General features: G+C 30.5%; 2 protein-coding genes across 5 annotated transcripts; both read right to left on the bottom strand.

Moving 5' to 3' along the window:
• Window positions 1–7931: 7931 nt before the first annotated feature.
• LOC145314739 (deoxyuridine 5'-triphosphate nucleotidohydrolase, mitochondrial-like) lies at window positions 7932–13719 on the bottom strand. 4 transcript variants are annotated; one of them, XM_080154802.1, is made up of 5 exons: window positions 13584–13719; window positions 9812–13482; window positions 9410–9582; window positions 9136–9207; window positions 7932–8850 (listed from the first exon to the last, which is right to left on the bottom strand). In XM_080154802.1, the coding sequence occupies exons 2-5, from the start codon at window positions 10346–10348 to the stop codon at window positions 8697–8699; spliced, it is 936 nt and encodes a 311-aa protein (XP_080010928.1). In that variant the 5' UTR covers window positions 10349–13482; window positions 13584–13719; the 3' UTR covers window positions 7932–8696. The 4 variants fall into 4 exon arrangements, with proteins under 4 accessions (XP_080010928.1, XP_080010922.1, XP_080010936.1 ...); XM_080154796.1 differs by having other exon boundaries at window positions 9136–9306; XM_080154810.1 differs by lacking the exon at window positions 9136–9207.
• A 117-nt stretch (window positions 13720–13836) lies between these two features.
• Window positions 13837–17111, bottom strand: LOC145326827 (uncharacterized). The gene is made up of 5 exons (XM_080170260.1): window positions 16875–17111; window positions 15541–15856; window positions 15058–15257; window positions 14580–14756; window positions 13837–14149 (listed from the first exon to the last, which is right to left on the bottom strand). Exons 1-5 carry the CDS (start codon window positions 17109–17111, stop codon window positions 13853–13855), a joined length of 1227 nt encoding a protein of 408 aa, XP_080026386.1. The 3' UTR covers window positions 13837–13852.
• Window positions 17112–19471: the final 2360 nt, after the last annotated feature.

Genomic DNA, 19471 nt, shown 5'->3' on the forward strand with positions numbered 1-19471 from the left:
AACTACATGCATAGACAGACAACTATTTTATTTTATTTTTTAGACTATTCCTGTTAAAACTTTGATTTGATTTTTAACCCTTTAACGTAGTGCAGATATATTTTAATCAGGCTCTATTTTTCGTCATAGATTAGTTCAATTCCAATAGATTTAACAAATAAGGTGTATTTTTGACATTTTTACTCCCTTGTAATTTTTTTACCTGGGAAAATAAAGTGGTAGCAGTTTTTCTTCCACCTCCCCCCACAAAAAAAGCTGGGATGTTCTTGGTTGCATATTTATCTATGTATTTTCTAACTAGCTATCAAACCAACTTTTGTTGGGGTTTGTAAATCTTGAATGAATTTGTTTGCTTCTTTGTGGTTGAAGAGTTAAAGTCGTTCTTAAAGTTAATTATAACAGTGGAATAACAGTTAGTTGCAGTTTATCATGCATCCTTATTATACTGTCATCTCGTGGCATGAGACAGTTATAGGAACCCAGTTTAGATATAAAGGAGATATCACATATATATCCTTCTTTATGTCTAATTCTTTCTATACATGTGTGTTTGTTGGTGTGTTTGCAGACAGGATACAACATTCTGGAAAAGAATACAATAAAACATTTTTGCAATTCAATTCTACTCATTGATTGGCGACAGTACAATATCATTTATTTATTAATATTTTTATTAGGTGCTCTATTTAAAACCTTCACTAAAGAATGGCTACAAGTATTCTTAAAAACAGAAAGCAATATATCTTTAAGATCAGAGTGGTCTTTCTACCTTCTCAAAAAGTAAGCTTACAAAACTTATAAGGGGGAGGGTTTTATTATAGCTTCAGTATTTATTCTAGATGGCTCTGTTTGAATATGTATATTTTTCCAGCAAACTTGTTTGTTTTGTGTATTTGCATGAAGGAAAAGGCAATGTGAAAATCAATCATCCCTTGCATATTAAGCTTTCAATTAAAGTATTAAAAAGATTATGGGAAAACATAATTCTATATTTCTATCCCTGTATCCTTGACAGATATAGCTAGGATACTATAGAATATATATTCCCATTTCTATGTAAAAGAGTTTCAATAAATTGTCTGAATTGCTAGCTGAGCTAAAATATAAATATCACAAATCTGGTGTACCAGAGAGGAACACACTGTGACAAAGTTGTGGAGTTTTTAACTTTATTATCTTAATATTTTTAAAACTTACTGTTTTTAAACCATATTAATCCTGAATCATTTTCTAGAAACTAGAAAGACTAGAAAGATTGGTATATTACAGTATTGGCGGCCACAGGATACCAGCAAAATTTACTGGGTTATAAAATTTACTTTGAAAAATCTTATAAATTTTTTAATATTTTGTTATTTTCATGAGAAATTATTAGGGTTAGCTTCTAAAAAAAGAAGGCTAAAAGTTTTCTTCTTAATTTCAACTTAATTGATAGTTATAAAGTTTTAAAAAATTATCATTCTGAGGGCCAGTTGTGCCAGCAAATCCTCTTGGTCATCCAGGTACATTGGGTAAATATTGTAGTTGGATTCCAGGTATGTTTCTGCAAGTCAATATCATACAGGTTTTTATGAAACGTGTTGTGCCAACTTACCATTTTTTAGCTTAAGCTTTAGAGGCCTAAAAGTTTGGGGTAATATTGTTAAATGGAAAAAAAATCTTCCAAAATCTTGAACTGTTATATTGTTGGACGAGGGGTAAGAATATAAAATAAAGAAAGGGACAGAGATAGAAAAATAATTAAAAAAGAAAGGAAAAGAAAAATGTCTGTACACAGAAGTGACTTAATAAAACAAGTTGCTCTATAAGGATTTTATTCTATTTGTTTACTGAAAAGTTGCTAAATCCAAAAAAAGGAATGACATTGGAAAACGTTATTTTTTGTAATAAAAGTTTAGAAGTTAAATCCATTTTTCGATCATTTAAATAACTTTTAGATTAATTTTATATCCAAATTAAGCAGAAAATTATTAACAAAAAACTGATAAACATCTCAAATTAACACTTATCTATAATACAAAGTAGAACGATGTCTGTCTGTCTGTCTGTCCGTCTGTCTGTCCGTCTGAAGCTTAAGATCTCAGTAACCACTGAACCGATTGGGTTCTACTCTTCAGGGAATATAGCTACTGGTCCTGTGATGGTTTTAAGCTATTTTCTTGGGGGGTGGGACACCCTTAACCCCCCCAAAAAATGAAAAATACCCCCCCCCCAAAAAAAAAAAACACAATTTTTTTTTTTACTTTTTCTTTTTAAATCTAAAGTACGAAAAATTAGGTTGATCAAACCTCTTGGTGCAAATCTCCTAGAGGCTAGGGGCGAAGCCGCTAGTTATTTTAAAAGTAACAGGGTGTATCTGTTGAGAAGGATCTCGCAAACCGCTGAACCAATATGATTCTCCTTTTCAGTGAAGGTTCTTCCAGGGAATAGGGTCCCAATTGAAATTGACCCTGGATTTTTTTTTTACTTTTTCTATCTAGGACTAAATGTAAAGGTTGACTTTCCTGCTATTATATACAATAAACATGTAAATTACAGACCAATTAAAAAAAAAATATTATCTTAATGAAAGAATTTTCATTATATGCTAAAACTGAAAAAATGTATACAAGCTAAAATTAGCAAAGCATTAATATCTATGGATGCCTTCAGTATGGAGTATTTTAATAGGGAAAGATAGATATAGAGAGGGTTAGTTATTTTCATTAGATAAAGGAATAAAAATAATCAATTTTTTAGAATAATTTTACAAATTGAGTTAAGCTTTAATACATAAATTCAGGCAGCTAACAGAGCCATCAAACTTCCAGGTTACTCTGGTGCTTTCTAAAAAATACTGACTTTTAAAATCTTTTAATGTATGATTTTTAAATTTTAATTTGATTACCTACTACAGTACTTTCATTCCCTCTCTAATTATTGTTTTCATTCACATAAAGATAATTTATATTGTTTATTTTATCTCTTCCTTTTTCTATGATGTTTCACTCTTTTTTTTCTCTATCTCCTTCCTTCTCTCTCTCTCTCTATCTATCTCTTTTTCTAAGTGGGCGTGTATATATTCACATATAGATAATTTACAACCTTTTCAAAAGTGAAAATTTTCTGTCTCATAAATATTGACGAGTGTAGTATGCAGCACTTACCCACGGACCAAGGACGAGCATTCCTGAAAACTATTAGGAGAACAGGGTAGATTAAGAATTAAGCATAAGAAATGCAGGAATGATGTTAAATTGATCTGCCTAGATTATTTAAAGCCAAGTCAAGTATGACTTCGAAATCAAAATCCGCTGAATCGTTCCGTATTATAGCCAGTTTTCTACGATTAATAAAAAATCATATTATTGATTTTTTTTTCCGGGCCTTCGGCCAATTTTGGCTAACAAGACTTGTTTTAGTCTTTAATTTTTTATTTTAATATCCGCGGAAAGTTGTCTATAATACGATGCGATAAATAACTATTTCCATGTAAAACGTAAGTAGAAAAAATGGTAATAAAATTGGGCAAAAAGTGCCTTCAACTTTAATTTAACAGTTGTGTTGTAATAGTAAGTTTTTCTTGAAAATTGAAAATTTAGGACAAAATCGCCCTTGTTTAGAATCTAAATCTATGTCTTTAAAAATGGAAGAAAATTAATGGGGGAGAAAAAGAGAGGATAGAAGGTTAATTGGTTGTAGCAGAAGTATATCTGACATGAAAAATATATCTTCTAACCGGTTTGTGGCCATTTCCCTCTCCCCCTTTATGGCCTGAAAATGGGGAACACTTTCGCTTTCATGAAAAATCTTAAAAATGGTTTCAATATGTGGGCTCGTATTAACCCCTTAGCTGACGATAACGTGAACAGTCTAAAATAATTTATTTTAAAAATGTTTTTTTTTATTTTCATTTGGGGTTTATGGTTTTTAGTGTCGTTTTTTACGATTGTAATAAGTTTTTTTGTATTCATGTGATATTAATGAAATTTTATACAGAGACTACCAACTACTTTCACTAGCTAAGTTTAAAATTTCATCGATCTACATTGAAAGGCTAACGAGTTAACGACACTCAAAGACAATCAACATTTTTTATTTAATAGTATAAAAAAAGACTTTTTTAAACGTAGTACCTACGGACAAAGATTGCATAATTAAAGAGATTTAAACGTAAAAATCGATCATGAAGCATAAAAGAACTGCAATTCTCATTTGTCTAAAGAATCTACACAAAAAATTTCAGACTCCTATCTTTATCTTAAGTGGTTTTTTTTGCACAAAAAGTTAACGTTAATTTTGTGAAAGGAAAAAAATAATTGATCAGAAATTTAAACCTAGTAAATGAAAACTAGCATAAATCCTAACTAAATAACTATTCCAGTATGGCTTCAAACCAATTTATATCCGATGGATTAGAACTGGCTCTAAGCAATACTGAAAAATCATATTTAGCTTCGTTTTACAGTCAAATTTCCACGATTATTAAAATAAAAATCATAAAATTAATGTTATTTTTTTACCACGGGCCTTAGGCACATCAGGGGCCACAAAACTGGTTTTATTTGTATATTTTTTCATTATAAATAACTGTGGAAAGCTGTCTATAATACAATGCAATAAATATATATTCCAGTATGTCTTCAAACCGATTTATATCCGATGGATTAGAACTGGCTCTAAGCAATACTGAAAAATCATGTTTAGCTTCATTTTACAGTCAAATTTCCAAATTTAATAGAAATCAAATTAAAATAGAAATCATAAAATAATGTTTAATCTTTTAGCATGGGTCTTAGGCACCTCATGGCCCACAAAACTGGTTTTATTTGTATATTTTTTATTCTAAATAACTGCGGAAAGCTGTCTATAATACAATGCGATAAAAACCTATTCCAGTATGGCTTCCAAACCGATTTATATCCGCTGGATTAGAACCAGCTTTATGCAATACTGAAAAATAATGTTTAGCTTGGTATAACAATCAAATTTCCACAATTAATAAAATAAAAATCATAAAATTAATGCAAAATTTTTTTAGCACGGGACATAGGCACCTCAGGGCCCATAAAACTGGTTTTATTTTCATTCTAAATAACCGTGGAAAGCTGTCTACGTTAAAAAGTTAATGAGTTAACAACAACCAACATTTGTTATTTAATAGTATAAATAAAGACTTTTTTTTATACATAGTACCTACGGACAAATATTGCATAATTAAAGGGTTTTAAACATAAAAATCGAGCACAGAGCATAAAAGAATGACGATTCTCATTTGGCTAAGGAATCCACACAAGTTGTTTTTTTTTGCACGAAAAGAATGCACTATACAACAAGTTCTACCTTGTCAATATATCCATTTTATGAGGGATCTTTAAGTTTTTCCAGTATGGCTTGGCAACCGATAAATATCCACTAGATTATAATTGGCTTTCAGCCATACTAAAATGCATCATATTACAGACAATTTTCTCTCAATTAATAAACCTTAAATGAATAAGGCAAATGATATTAACGGGACTAATTGGTACCCAAACTTTTATAACCATTAGTAAACATTGAACTGTAAATTACATTTGGTACCCAAAGTTTTATAACCATTTGTAAACATTGGACTGTAAATTACATTTGGTACCCAAAGTTTTATAACCATTTGTAAACATTGGACTGTAGATTACATTTGGTACCCAAAGTTTTATAAACTATATATGGCTATATCCGCTAGATTAGAGTCGGTCCTCAGCAATTCTGAAATGCATCATATTACAGACAATTTTGCACAAATATTGTTAGTGATTTAATGGCTATAGAATAGCGGTTTTAAATCGTATTTTACGTTGTTTTTACGTTTAAAATCGTTCAATTTAATGACACTTCTCAACAAATATTATTAGTAATTTAATGGCTTTAGAATAATGGTTATTTTAATCATTTTTATGTCATTTTTAAGTTGAAAACCGTCCAATTTAACGATACTTTTTAACAAATATTATTAGTAATTTAATGGCTATAGAAAAACGGTTTTTTAAACCTTTTTTATTTACGCCGTTTTTACGTTAAAAGCAATCCAATTTAATGATACTTTTTAACAAATATTGTTAGCAATTTAATGGCTATAGAATATCAGTTATTTTAATCGTTTTTTACGTCGTTTTTACGTTACAAACCGTCCAATATAACAATACTTTTAAACAAATATTGTTAGTAATTTAAAGCTATAGAATAACGTTTTTTACGCTGTTTTTAAGTTAAAAATGATGCTTTTTGACTTATTAAAAAACATTTTTTAAAGCTGTTATTTTGATATCTTTTAACTTAATTAGAATCAGTTCTCAGCCATACTGAAATGCATTATATTGGATATAATTAAATATCTAGGTTTACATTTCGAATATAATGCTAATTCTATCATAATGGGGGATAAAATCTTTTTATCATTTTTAGTCTTTTAAAATCGCTAGGATTTGTAGTTGCACCTAAAAAAGGGGCGAATAATGAGATTTTCCTTTTATTATTGTTATTATCATAAACCGGTTAGAAAATATATTTTTCATGTCAGATATACTTCTGCTACAACCAGGTTAATTGGGGTGGCTATGCAAAGGGAAAGGGTGCTAGGAGGGGGGGGGGGGGGTATTTCATCTATGCATGCTAAAAAAGCAACAAATGGACATTCAAACAGACACAGACAGACATAGATGGACAGACATACAGACAAACACACCAAAAAGGGGGAAGGAAGAGGCATCAAAGAAATTAATGCAAAGTTGTTAAAAGATACAAAGTTAGGGGGAAATGCATCTGCTTAGGGGTCTTAAAAAGGTTGTTGACAAAGGAGTGCCAAACTAACCCATGCAGTAGGGGCGTGATTTAAATATATATAGTACACATTTATTTAAACTTAATTTAGGGGGTTACATATATTTGCAACGTAGTTATAAGACTTTGGGTAGCAATAAAATGAGACATTGGGTACACCTCTAACTGAAACGATTTTTGATTAGTCAACGGATCTAAATTTGTCTCGGACAGGATATAATTAAAAGCCTAAATCGGACAAGGAATAGCCGAAAACGATATTTTTATACTTAAAATTTAAAATATAGAGCTAAATGAGTGATTGCGTCTTTCTCTTTTTATCGACAGACGCACTTGGATATATCATTTTCATAATGAATGATATGTATTTCCGATTTTAACGTCAGCTCATGTTTAAATTTGGTGAGCTATATTATTGAGTAGCGTTGTTAAGATTGGATGGAAGAATTTTGTAATGAAATCGAAAGTGGGGAAGGAGGATAAGGGATGGGGTAAACGGGTTATCAAAAAACCAAAATTTCTTGCCAGTGGAACAAATTCCACCCTTAAAAAAGAAGTTTTATTGGGGGGAAGTTAAAAGTGTTTTACACCTTTCATCATTTGCGGGGAGAGAGGGATGGAGATGAACAAAAAGGAGTGGAGTTGTTTAAAAGGCTCCAGTAATTTATTGAATTAGAAATTGAAAGAAGAAAAGATAATTACTGCCAACAGAAAACCATAATTTACCTTAAATTCAGAAAGTTGCATATATCAGTTTTAAAGGCCTGGTTATTTGGAAACAATTTTAGCACTACTTCTCTACAATTTTGCAAAAAAGGAAGTTCGTCTGTTCAATCAAATACAACATTTTAGATTCACATGTTTATTAATTATCTTTTAAGCTGTATCATATTTTTTTCTTCAAGAATAAGTTTAAAATGCAAATAATTTAAAATCTTGAATAATCAAAATCCAAACGGACACATAGAAGTTTTAATACGTTTTAATAGATTGAATGATTAGTTAATCAATTAGTGTTATTTTGTTAACAAATTAACTTGTACAAATTTTTAATTTTTTTTGTAAATTAGGGTATTTAATCAAAATATAGTTACATATAAAATTCTGTGTAATAAGTTAGTGTTAGTCTGTGTATTTTGAATTCCGCGGCTGTGCTTCATTCAAAATCCCCTATTTCAATTCCATGGTCCTTTCCCTGCTATGTAATTGATCGATTAAGCCTACTTAAAAATTCATATACTCATGCAAAATTAGATAGTTTCCTAATTGCTAAAAATAATAAATAAGTACTCTATTCATTTAAAATATCTGACCATAGACAGAAATTTTTACTTTAAATATGTAAGGAAATAAAAATATATCTAGTCATTGTATCATTTTTATCTGAAAAAGTTTAGCAAAAAATAATGATGAACATAGAAATAATATTTCAAATTTTATTATGATAAAATTAGATACATAACAAAAGACAAAAAATCTTTAAACATAATATAAATATTAAATAAGAAAGATTTCCAAATACTAAAAGAATTTAGTTAACATAAATAAGATAATTTCAATTTGGGTTATTGGACCAAACCCATCCAGAATTTACAAGCCAAGTTAAAGTAGAGGCTTGAGACGAAAAATTAGGTTGTACCGAGTTAGAAGAAGACGGTACAGGTGGACAAGAATGATTTTGATAAGAAAATAAAATAGTTTGTTGGCAACAAAGAGGCAATCCAACAAGTCTGTCAGAAAAAGAAGCAAAATTTGAAGAAGAATAAGAGGCATTATTTGGAACTTCAGGATTAAGACTTAGTTTAGTAAAAACGTTTAATAAAGTAGAATGGTCAAGACTGCGATAATGCTGGGAAGTACCTAAGTCCTTCCAGCGTCCTAAAATTCGTACTTCATCGTCAGTAGCCTAGAAAAAAGGCTGTACTGACTCCTAAAACTTTAGCTGATTTTGAAGTTATTGGTGTCTCAAACCCGATTTGTTTGTAAAGGGCGTTTGTCTGGCGAAGCAAGGTCTGGACTGACACACTAGCTCGACCGTCGGCTACTAAGACTCTAAAAGAAAAGAAATAGTAGATATTTTGAAACAAATCTTAACATATACCGAGTTAGATAGCTGAAAAAACGAAAAGAATAAATGGTTAAGAATCTTATTAAAAATAAAAGAAATAAATGTCTAGGCTAAAAAATCTAAAGAAAAAATAGATAACTTAAAACAAATCTTAACATATATCAAGTTTAAGAAAATGGAAGGATGAAAAAATTTAAATGTAAGCATCTTTTAAGTAGAACGAGAATAAAAGGAAGAAAAGTAATCGTCTTAAGAAAAGGATTAAGTACCTAGGCTCACCGGGAGCGGCGCCATTGTTTGTCCTCGGGATTAAAAAAGAGTTGTCAATCATACCGGATCCCCTGGGGAAAATGCGGAGTCTATTCAGGTAGTGTATTACAAAACTGTAAATACAAAACTCGCCACCCGAAAAGACTATATAGGATGTGTTGCCATCATACCTAGAAAATTTTAAACTAGGTAACTAAAATTGGAAATGAGAAACTTTAGTTTGATGGCGAAAAAATTCTAAAACAAGAGGTGTAGTTAAAAAGGAAAAAATACCTTTGATCATTTTTAGCTGTAGCAAAGAAAACAGCTAGCGCTGGAGTTTGTAGGTGGCCCAATTTTACCAATGATATGTCCTTCCCTTTCAGTTTACGGAGATCCTCTAAACGGGCACAGAGCGAATACTGTAATAGCTGGACAAACAAAGCTCTCCAAGTAATGATTGAAATCTAAATAATAAGAAAGAAAAATAAATAAAAGAAAGAAAAAATTGATATTTGAAAAAACAACAATATTTGTCTTGGTAAAAATAAAAATTCTTGAAAAAAGAATGATTAATTCTAAAAAATTAAAATAAGAAAATAAAATTTCCATAATGAAGTGTAAAAAGAGTAACTATTTACATTGTTATTTTTTGCTAATAGTTTCTTAAGAAATTAAACTTAAAAAGTAAATAACCTTGTCAGGATTAGAAAGAAATGGAGTGATAAAGTGAGATACGGCAGATCTTAAAACCGAAAGAGGAAGAAGAGCCGCTTTCTTCTTCGGCTTCTTCTCGGAGGCGGCGCGGCGGATAACCGCGACATAAGTTCTTTCGACGACAGCGGTCCAAACATTATTGAGTCTCAATGCTGAGCATAAAAACTCAATACTACCGGCTAAACCGGAAACATGACAAAAAGGACTTTTACTATCTTCTAAGAACATAATATACTCAATCAAAGCATCTTCATTAAGATGCATCAGAGAAGAATTATTCTTTTTCAAATATTTATTTAATCGAGTCAAAGTGCGATTGTAACTATCTTGCGTACCTCGACTACGTCCTGCTGTAACTAATTTAACATGTTTAATTTGCTTCGACGAAAGCGAAAAGTCATTAAAAACATGAAGTAAACGTAGTGGGCCTCTAGAGGGAATATTAGAATCTTTATCACTGAGCAGTTTTTTGTTAAATCGAAGATAATCGATTTTTTGCTCACGAAACATACGCATTATGTAAGTCTGAAAATAAATTTTAGTGGTAAGAAAATAAATATTTCTTATAAGAAGAAACCAATAAACAGTAAATTAAACCAAAAACAAAAATTACATTATTATAAATTATTGTCCTGTAGAGCCAAAGCCGCTACTACCTCTTTGTGTGGCTTCTAACTCTTTTGTGATTTGAAAAATAGGGTTAGCTATCCGCTCGAAAATAATTTGTCCGACTCTGGTGTGAATATTAACTTCAAATGGTACATCTCCGTTATTAGATATGAGAATACCTATATTGCCTCTAAAATCGCTGTCGATGACGCCTTGAAAAACGTTTACTCCCATGAGATAGGCAAAACCAGATCTGCCAGCTATTCTACCGTACATCCCTGGAGGAATCTCCATAGACATGTCCGTATACACGATCTCGCGGGCTCCAGGCTGGATAACTACGTCGTGGGCAGCAAAAAGATCATAGCCGGCGGCTGTAAGAGAGGCTCTATGCGGATGCATAGCCTTGTCCGACAACATCTTAATTTTTACCAATTCCTCTGTCATAGTTTATTCTGAAAGCAGAATAAAAAATCATATTTGAAATTTTAATCGTGAATAATAGAAGTTAAAATAGAAGATTCTACTATGTGAGGACAAAAATCAGGGAAAAACATGATTTGAGCAACCAAATCGGCAACGTTAATAATAATTTCTTGAGAATCCATATTAAGCAGAGTAACATAAATCATATTACAAAAATCAGAATCTATAATCTTAGGATTTACTGCAAGCTTTTTAGAATCAACTAAAAATGGACAGGATTTAATTTGTCCGAAATAATTAGGGGGTATTTCCATATACAATCCAGTAGGGATTTCTTTGACAGCTCCGGGAGGAATAGTAATTAAAACATTGCTATATAAATTAAAACTAGTACTATCATCCAGTCTTTTTGTGGGTAACATAGCAAACTCGTCAGCTCGACGAATATGAACAATAGGTATCCGAGTTTCTCCTTGTGAAATAAAACGAAAAGGCCACATTTTAAAGTCTGAAACGAAAATAAAATGAAAACAAAAAGATTTAAAGTAAACTTTCGGGTAACAAAATACGTGACCTAGTGGAGGTGTTAATTAAAATTGCTAAGGTCTTAAATTTCTTTTGACCTTTGAAAATTGTGTCCTTGCTAAAGGAAACATAGGTAGGATTAAAAATCACAAAATCTTGAATAAACCAAGAAAAGAAGGACGTATCTATTAAACAACTCCAGAAAGCACTAGATCTCCAAATAGGAACAATTAAAACTCCATGAAAGTCAGAATAAAGCAAAATTTTAGAAATAACTTTACGAATCAAATGTGTGGGAGGGTGAATGTAAAACAAAAGTTTGACATTAAGATTACAAAGAAAAAAGTCTACATCAAATGCTTCATTCTGAGGTATCTTGGAAATAAAACGTGAACAACGTCTATTACGATAAGAAGCAAATGCATCGATTTCAAAAATAACTTTAAAATATTGCTGTAAAAAATTAAAGTGATCATGATCAATTCCATATTCATCTGAACTGGAATTTAATTTGCTGCCAAGATCAGCTAATCTAATAGGATCAGTTTCACGATGCATCCACTTGACATATAAAAGCAATCCTAATGCATATTCTTTCTCCTTAATTTGTAACAGAACTTTTTGAATGGCGGGAACTCTTGATCCTTTATTAAGAAAGGAAAAAACGCACTGGTTATCAGTGATCCAAATAACAATTTTATTACGTTGAGTTTGCAAAAAATTAAAAAATTTATCAAAACCATGAGAAATTGCAAGAAGTTCCCTAAAACTGGAACTAAGTTCTTGTTCTGTAGAAGTAAACATATAGTTAGAGACTAAAGAACATTTGCCGGCAATATAAGCATAAGTTTCAGTATTAGAGGCATCTGAAACAATAGTGCTAGCTTCTAAATTAACATGTGCAGGATTAATATCCGAAATAAGAAATTGAACAGTATTTTGATCGAAAATCTCAAAAGATTTTTGAGCAAGAAACATTGGCCTGCCGTTAAATTTAACAAAATATTTATCACATAATAAAAATTCTTGAAACATATCATGAGTTACATATAAAAAGGCATTCCAATCTTGAGTAGAAACAACACTACCCAGATGATAATTGGCTGCTCTAGAAACTATACGAACAAAGTTTCCATGGGTATAAAGAGCATGAGCTAGCTTACCTAGGAAAGAAGCTAGTTCCTTTGCAGGAAAAGGTAAACTTTGGTGATAAAAAGATTTTAAATTGTTTAACATGAAATAAATTTTTTCAACTTTAATATCAGGTAAGGTTAAAGTTAAATCTACTGAATTCAGCCAGTAGCCGAGATACAATATCTTGGTGGATGGAACAAAATTACATTTAGGAATTTGAAAAGTCCATCCACAAAAAGAGACAATAGTTATAATAAAATAAATAGAAATTAGACATCTATAAAATGTGGCTTCAATACATAATCCATCATCGATGTACACACTAATGTCGCAATGAAGTTTATGACAAAAAATTTTCAATGGACGGAGAAGCTGATCCATAATGTATACAGCGGTTGCCGTTCCAAACGGCAACCGCTTGTATTTGTAATAAGAAATTTCTCCTTGAATATTAGGTACGGCAAAGCCAAAAAAATCGGTGATAGAAGGATCTAAAAATAGCTGGTGGTACATTGACGCCAGGTCAAAACTGGCAAAATAACTATTTTGTTGAATCCGACTTAAAACGACTTTAATGTCATCCATGAGAACTTTATCGATCCAAAGATATTTGTTTAGTGATTCTGACAAATCTATGCACAATCTAAGAAAAAATAAATTTGAAATCTTAATAAACTTAGAGATTTATTTTTAAAAAACAAGAAGATTCTCTCTCAAAGAAAAGCTGTTATAAATAAAAAATTTATGAAATCAAATTTATCTTTTTTTAGTCGTATTAGTTAGGCAGCAAGTTCGAACCGCTACTGTAAGAGGACTTACAATAAACGGACGAGACTCACATTCAACGATAATACCCTTTGAAAGAAGAGAGTCAACTTCTTCTCTAACAAAGGTTAGGTCTCGTCGAGCGCTTAAGTTATTACGTTTATAATATGGAGGAGGAGATTCAATAAAAACTTAAGATAAAGATTAATTAAACTCTAACTTTTTGAATTTGAAAAAAGTTTTAAAAAGTTAACTATATAGGTAGAAATTATAAAGAAAGAGTAAAATTAACCTGGTCTATAACCAAAACGAAGCGTATTTAAAACTAAATCATTAGCTTGCAGCGTATTCTTAAAAAACAAAATAGATTGAGCAGAGTGAATAGAATTCATAGGTAACTTATAAGTTTCAAAGATTTCACGTTGAATATTACTAAGATATAGTAAAGAATCTTTATCCGAATCCGGACAGTTAGGAAACAATAAATTTAAATCATGAATAGGAATTTCACTGGATTGTGGTTGAAAATCATAAAGATCATAGATCAACGGTTTAGATAAATCAGGTAGATTTAGCTTGGGTTGGACCGTTTGGGCAGACGTTAGCATAGTGTCCTGTCTGGCGACACTTAAAACAGGTGACAACTCTACCGTCGGAGGAGCCTGAACCCATCTTCTTGTTAACTCGTCCTCGTCGACTTCCTCCACGAAACCCAGCATTTAGGTTCGTATTGGACAGGACTTTTTTCTGGTCAGGAGTCATAAACTGCCTTGAACCAGATAGGGCTATGCGAAAGACTTCTTGAAAGTCAAAGCCTTCAAAAGTCGATTCTAGATAGCCCAGAATATTTTCGGCCAACTAAAAAATAAAAAAGAGTTGATAATATAAAGATTCCAATATCTAATTGTTTAGAAAATTCCATAAAAAATAAATTGGTATTTCAATGTTTGGAAATAAATGAAATAATCCAGATATAACAAAGTAAAACAAGAACCAAATTCTTAATATCACTTAAGAAATTGAAAATCTTACTAGAAAAAGAAATGAAAATAATTCATATGTTAAAAAATTATGCAGTAAGAAAGAAATAGATGAATAATAAACTCAATAGGTTTAGGTCTTACTAATTATTATAAAATTAAACCAAATGTAAAAGATTCAGTAGCAAAAAATAATAGATATCATAATATCAATGAACAGTTGTAAATGTTTCTATAACATATTATAAAGATTAAAAAACTTTATTCAAACATAAAGCAGTAAGAAAAATAATGGATTAAAATCTTACTTTAATGCCTTCTAAGCAGTCATTTTTGGCACTATCGACATCCTTGAAGATGGAGTGAGGAACAGTGAGATTAAAGAGACGCCTGGTGGCATCCTCTACAAAGTTCTTGAGTGCGAATACGTCTCTGAGAATTTGTCTCATTAAAATGAGAGCAGCGTTCCCGTTATCCGCAAAATTCTAAAATAAGACAAAATTTTAGTCTTATTGGATAAATCCAAAGAAAAGAAAAATAAAAGCGAATTGAAACACATTTTTTCTATTTGATAAAGAACCCCAGAAAAGAAAGAAATACAATATAAGGCATGCAAAAACAGCTCCGACTGAACCTGAAAAGAATTATTATTAATATCCAGAGCTGATCCTGCAAAAATAAAAGAAAAGAAAGAAAGAGATAGCCCCCCTAAAAAAGCACCCTCAAAACCCAATACACTAACGTGAGAAGAGTAGAAGTGAACCCAAAAATAAAAAATTCGCTTACATTAAAGTTTATAAGAGATCTATCCCGATCCGTGGTGAGGTCTCTATCAGACATCAACAACCATGGTGAGGGTTTGGCAGCTATCTGGGCGGCTTTTTTCTTAGCCTTCTTGGCAGCCGAACCGCCAATACGTCTCCAAGCGTCGGAGTCTGAAGAGCTATGCCTCCTCTTTTTGGACTTCTTATTCTTCCTTTTCTTGTCTAAGAAGAAAAGAATAGTTAGAAGTCAAACAAAAATAAAGAAAAAATGGAAAGATCTCATAAAAAATTAAACAACTGTTCAACAAAAAACTCTCTGTAAATAAAATTTGGATTTAAACAAATTCCAAAAAAAAAATAAATTCATATAAGAGAGAATAAAATTCAAAAGAATATATTAAAAAAAAAAAATTAATATAAAAAAAAAGGATAAACTAGATCTAAAAAATCTAATCAAAAGAAAATAGAGTTACATTAAATCACTCTAAGTAATGAAAAAATTTACCTCTCTTTCTACGTGGAGAAGAATCTTCACTAGAAGAGGAATCAGACGACGAAGAAACTTCACTGGAAGAAGAAACTGGCTTCTTCTTCTTAGCTTTCTTAGCTTTCTTTGATTTTTTAGGTTTTTTAGAGAAATCCGAAATCTCTTCCTCCGAAGAAGAAGAAGAATTTTTACGAGCTTGGGGAATCGGTGGGCGATTGATTTGGGGCACTTCAAAATGAGAGATTCTAGGCTGACCACTGAGATTACTTTGAAGAGCTAGAGGATCTGTAATTGTGGCCGAATTGGCATAGGCTGGTGGTACAAAAGTGTTAAACTGTTTTTAACCTATTTTTAAATCATATATCAAAAATATACTATGACACCAGTAGAATTAAACTGCAGAGCCTAAATTTGAATTAAGTCCCCAATAAACTTTTTTGAGGGGATTTAAAAATTAATTTTAATGTTGCTGTGGTCTTTTTTGATCAGAGCAAAAGGTCTTTTTTTATTTGGGTAAAATTCGTAGCTTTTAGAGTGTTTTGCTTCATATATATAGTATTCTGGTATAGAGTAAAATTAGGCCTTTTGATTTCATCTAAATTAATTCATTAAAAACTTAATTCTTTACAATATATCAATGAATTAACTTTATCGTGCTTGTTTTCCATCACTTATTTAAAACACAAACAAATTGGCTGTAAAGGGTTAAATAGTGAAAGATGACAACAAACGTTTACGCAATACAACAAATTTTTTTTTGTCACATATACAAATATGATAAAATATAAGATTATTCAAACTTATTTTTTTAAATATTTTTAAAAAGCACGTATCTTTTATGTGTATAGTTTTCATTCTTTTCATTTTAATTAAATAAAAATTATTTAACTACATTGGAAATAAGTCACTTTGTGAAAACACTCTTTTTTGAATTGTAAAAAACTGAAATGAAACAAGGCTTCTAATTGGTTCAGACTTCAGAATAATATGTTTTATTTTAATGTTAAATTTCTTCTATATAAATTATTGTTTTAGAAAAAATTATTTGCATCGAACAGAGTAGAGTTTTAATTATTGTATTGATATAATCTGAATCACATCAAATTGTTCTGTAAGAAACAATTTAACCCCAAACTAAAAAATGCTTTTGCTTCCATCAAAATGATCACAGCAACATATAAAATTGATTTTTAAATCCCCCCAAAAAAGTTTATTGGGGACTTAATTCAAATTTGTGCTCTGCAGTCTGATTCTACTGGTGTCATAGTATATTTTTGATATATGATAAAAAAATAGGTTAAAAACAGTTTAAAAAGACTAGTTTGAAGAGAACTAGACATTGGCAAATTGACACTATTGGATCTAGACACATTTGGAATACTAGGACCAGGATTATTAGCAGGAGTGGTCACAGAAAGTCCACCAGAAGTAAGACTAGTTAAATTATTTTGGGGTGGAGTAATGCCCGATGTTTGCAAGGTAACTGTGGTGGAAGGAAACGTAGTAGGGGGCAGAGGTGGTCTAGAAACTTTTGGAATGGGGGTAGTTACAGTTGGCTTAGCCTTAGAACCCGAAGGGACATTAGACATGATTGTCTGAAAAGAAAATAAAAAATATGAAAAATTCTTTTTTGTATTAAACAAAGAAAGAAACATAAAGAAAATTATAAATAGAAATATAAAAACGAAATTTAGAAAATAACAAATAAAATAATTGTGCATAACTAAAAAACATAGAATAACACTATTCTAAATAAATCACTAAAGTAAAATCTGTCAAAGAATAAAAAAAAACATGATCAAATACATCAAATGAACAGAACACAAATTGATAAAATTGAAAAAACTTAAAATATGGGAAGGGAGGGTGGGAAAAATTTAAAAATAAAAGAAGAAAACATGAAAATCGTTTTTCATGTATTAATTTAAGACTAACTAAAATATAAAAAAGATATTTAGATTTAGACTGTTACACGTTTGAGCTGTAAATAATTTTGCGCGGCATTCGAATGATTTTGCGCCAGCCAAATCAATCAATCACATAACATGAAAAGGATCTAATTATTTTGAAAAGAAAAGTATTTTGAATTCCGCGGCTGTGCTTCATTCAAAATCCCCTATTTCAATTCCATGGTCCTTTCCCTGCTATGTAATTGATCGATTAAGCCTACTTAAAAATTCATATACTCATGCAAAATTAGATAGTTTCCTAATTGCTAAAAATAATAAATAAGTACTCTATTCATTTAAAATATCTGACCATAGACAGAAATTTTTACTTTAAATATGTAAGGAAATAAAAATAAATCCAAACATGAAACACTAAAAAATGCACACAAAAAACAACCCTTGAAGAAGGGAAAAAACTTTAAAAATTTAAAAATAAAAGAAGAAAACATGAAAATCGTTTTTCATGTATTAATTTAAGACTAACTAAAATATAAAAAAGATATTTAGATTTAGACTGTTACACGTTTGAGCTGTAAATAATTTTGCGCGGCATTCGAATGATTTTGCGCCAGCCAAATCAATCAATCACATAACATGAAAAGGATCTAATTATTTTGAAAAGAAAAGTATGTAATAAGCTAGTATGTGTATGTGTGTGTGTGTGTGAGTGTAAGCCGTAAATAATGTTATGTATCTCTCTTGAGCATCAATAGTTATAATTTACAACCCTGCTCTGAAGAAAATATATCTCAGCTGTCTCATAAATACTATACATCTACCATACAACTCATGAATGCAGGGAAAGGGCATTGGCAGATTAATTTACCTTCCCTCATTATATTTAAGCTTTTTGATACAGAACTGGTAGTTTAAAATTTGGGTGAAGCTTACTTTTTTTCATTGCCCTATCCCTGCATCTCTTACAACTACACACATCCTTCCACTTTTGATAAACAGTACCCCTTTGGTTTATCATTTATTCCAAAATGGCCCCACAATCTTTACAAATTTCAATTTTAGCAAAATATTTATGAATCTGCCCAAAAGACTCTAGACATTTCAATTTCTATACTTTCGATAAATTTTAGACACTGGGTCTAAAGGTTAATTATTACTAATAAAAAGAATTTAACTTTTAGATTTACCTAACTGTAAGACACTAGGAGAAAGAGCAAGAGGATAAAAATATTTTTAAGAATCACACTTACTGAAAAAAATCATTATTTGCAGCTAATCAATTATTTTCCTTATTGGCTATTTTGCTTTATTAATAAAACACCAGCAAGTTAAAAAATGCCCGTACCCCTTTTTATCCCCCTCACATCATACACCATACATTTTAGATATGAGGTGAGTTAGAAAAATTTTACATAAACATCAATTCAAAACATTAAAAAGTTACAATTTATGAAGTCTTAAATTTTAATGGCTTCAAACACAAAACATAACTTTTACAATTGAAGTTATATAAAAAGTTTACTTTGAATTACTTTGAAAGTTTTTTAGAACTCATCTTTGTATGTCCATTTTTGGATCAATTTAATTACAGGGCAAGGGGTGGGAAAGGTTATATTTCAATCCATTGGACACCTCAGACTACCAAAATGCTATCTATTTAAGGATTAATGGATATCATGTAAGTTTTATGATATTGAGAATATGATGATATAAAATATCTAAACTGGCTTTAGAAATTTATTTTTATGTATTTAAGGGTGTTATTTATTGACATATCTTAATAGTTTTGATCATTCTAATTTCTTTTCATTTATTAGTATAAACATTACGAGATTTGCCATTTTTAAGCTTTAGACTATTAGAATTTATGCACAGAATTAACTACCTTTTCTGCTATTGGATATCATTATACTTGTTTTCTGTTTTTTCCCTATATTTGTATGAAATTTATGTAATGTTATGCAGCATTATATTATACCAAGTAAAGTCAGTAAGTAACAAGGAAAAAGGTATAGGACAATTAGATATTAATTAATTATACC

The sequence above is a fragment of the Acartia tonsa genome, chromosome 1 (assembly GCF_053477335.1).
Source record: "Acartia tonsa isolate MP-2025a chromosome 1, ASM5347733v1, whole genome shotgun sequence".
Lineage (NCBI taxonomy): Eukaryota > Metazoa > Arthropoda > Copepoda > Calanoida > Acartiidae > Acartia > Acartia tonsa.

Coding starts and splice junctions, on each gene's coding strand:
- LOC145314739 (XM_080154796.1), bottom strand. CDS start 10,348: ATGCGTATGTTTCGTGAGCAAAAAATCGATTATCTTCGATTTAACAAA. Junction 9,583..9,811: donor TTCTTTCTAATCCTGACAAG/GTTATTTACTTT, acceptor CTTATTATTTAG/ATTTCAATCATTACTTGGAG. Junction 9,307..9,409: donor ACAGCTAAAAATGATCAAAG/GTATTTTTTCCT, acceptor AAAATTTTCTAG/GTATGATGGCAACACATCCT.
- LOC145326827 (XM_080170260.1), bottom strand. CDS start 17,111: ATGTCTAATGTCCCTTCGGGTTCTAAGGCTAAGCCAACTGTAACTACC. Junction 15,857..16,874: donor ATGTGTCTAGATCCAATAGT/GTCAATTTGCCA, acceptor GGTTAAAAACAG/TTTAACACTTTTGTACCACC. Junction 14,757..15,057: donor GATCTCTTATAAACTTTAAT/GTAAGCGAATTT, acceptor GTCTTATTTTAG/AATTTTGCGGATAACGGGAA.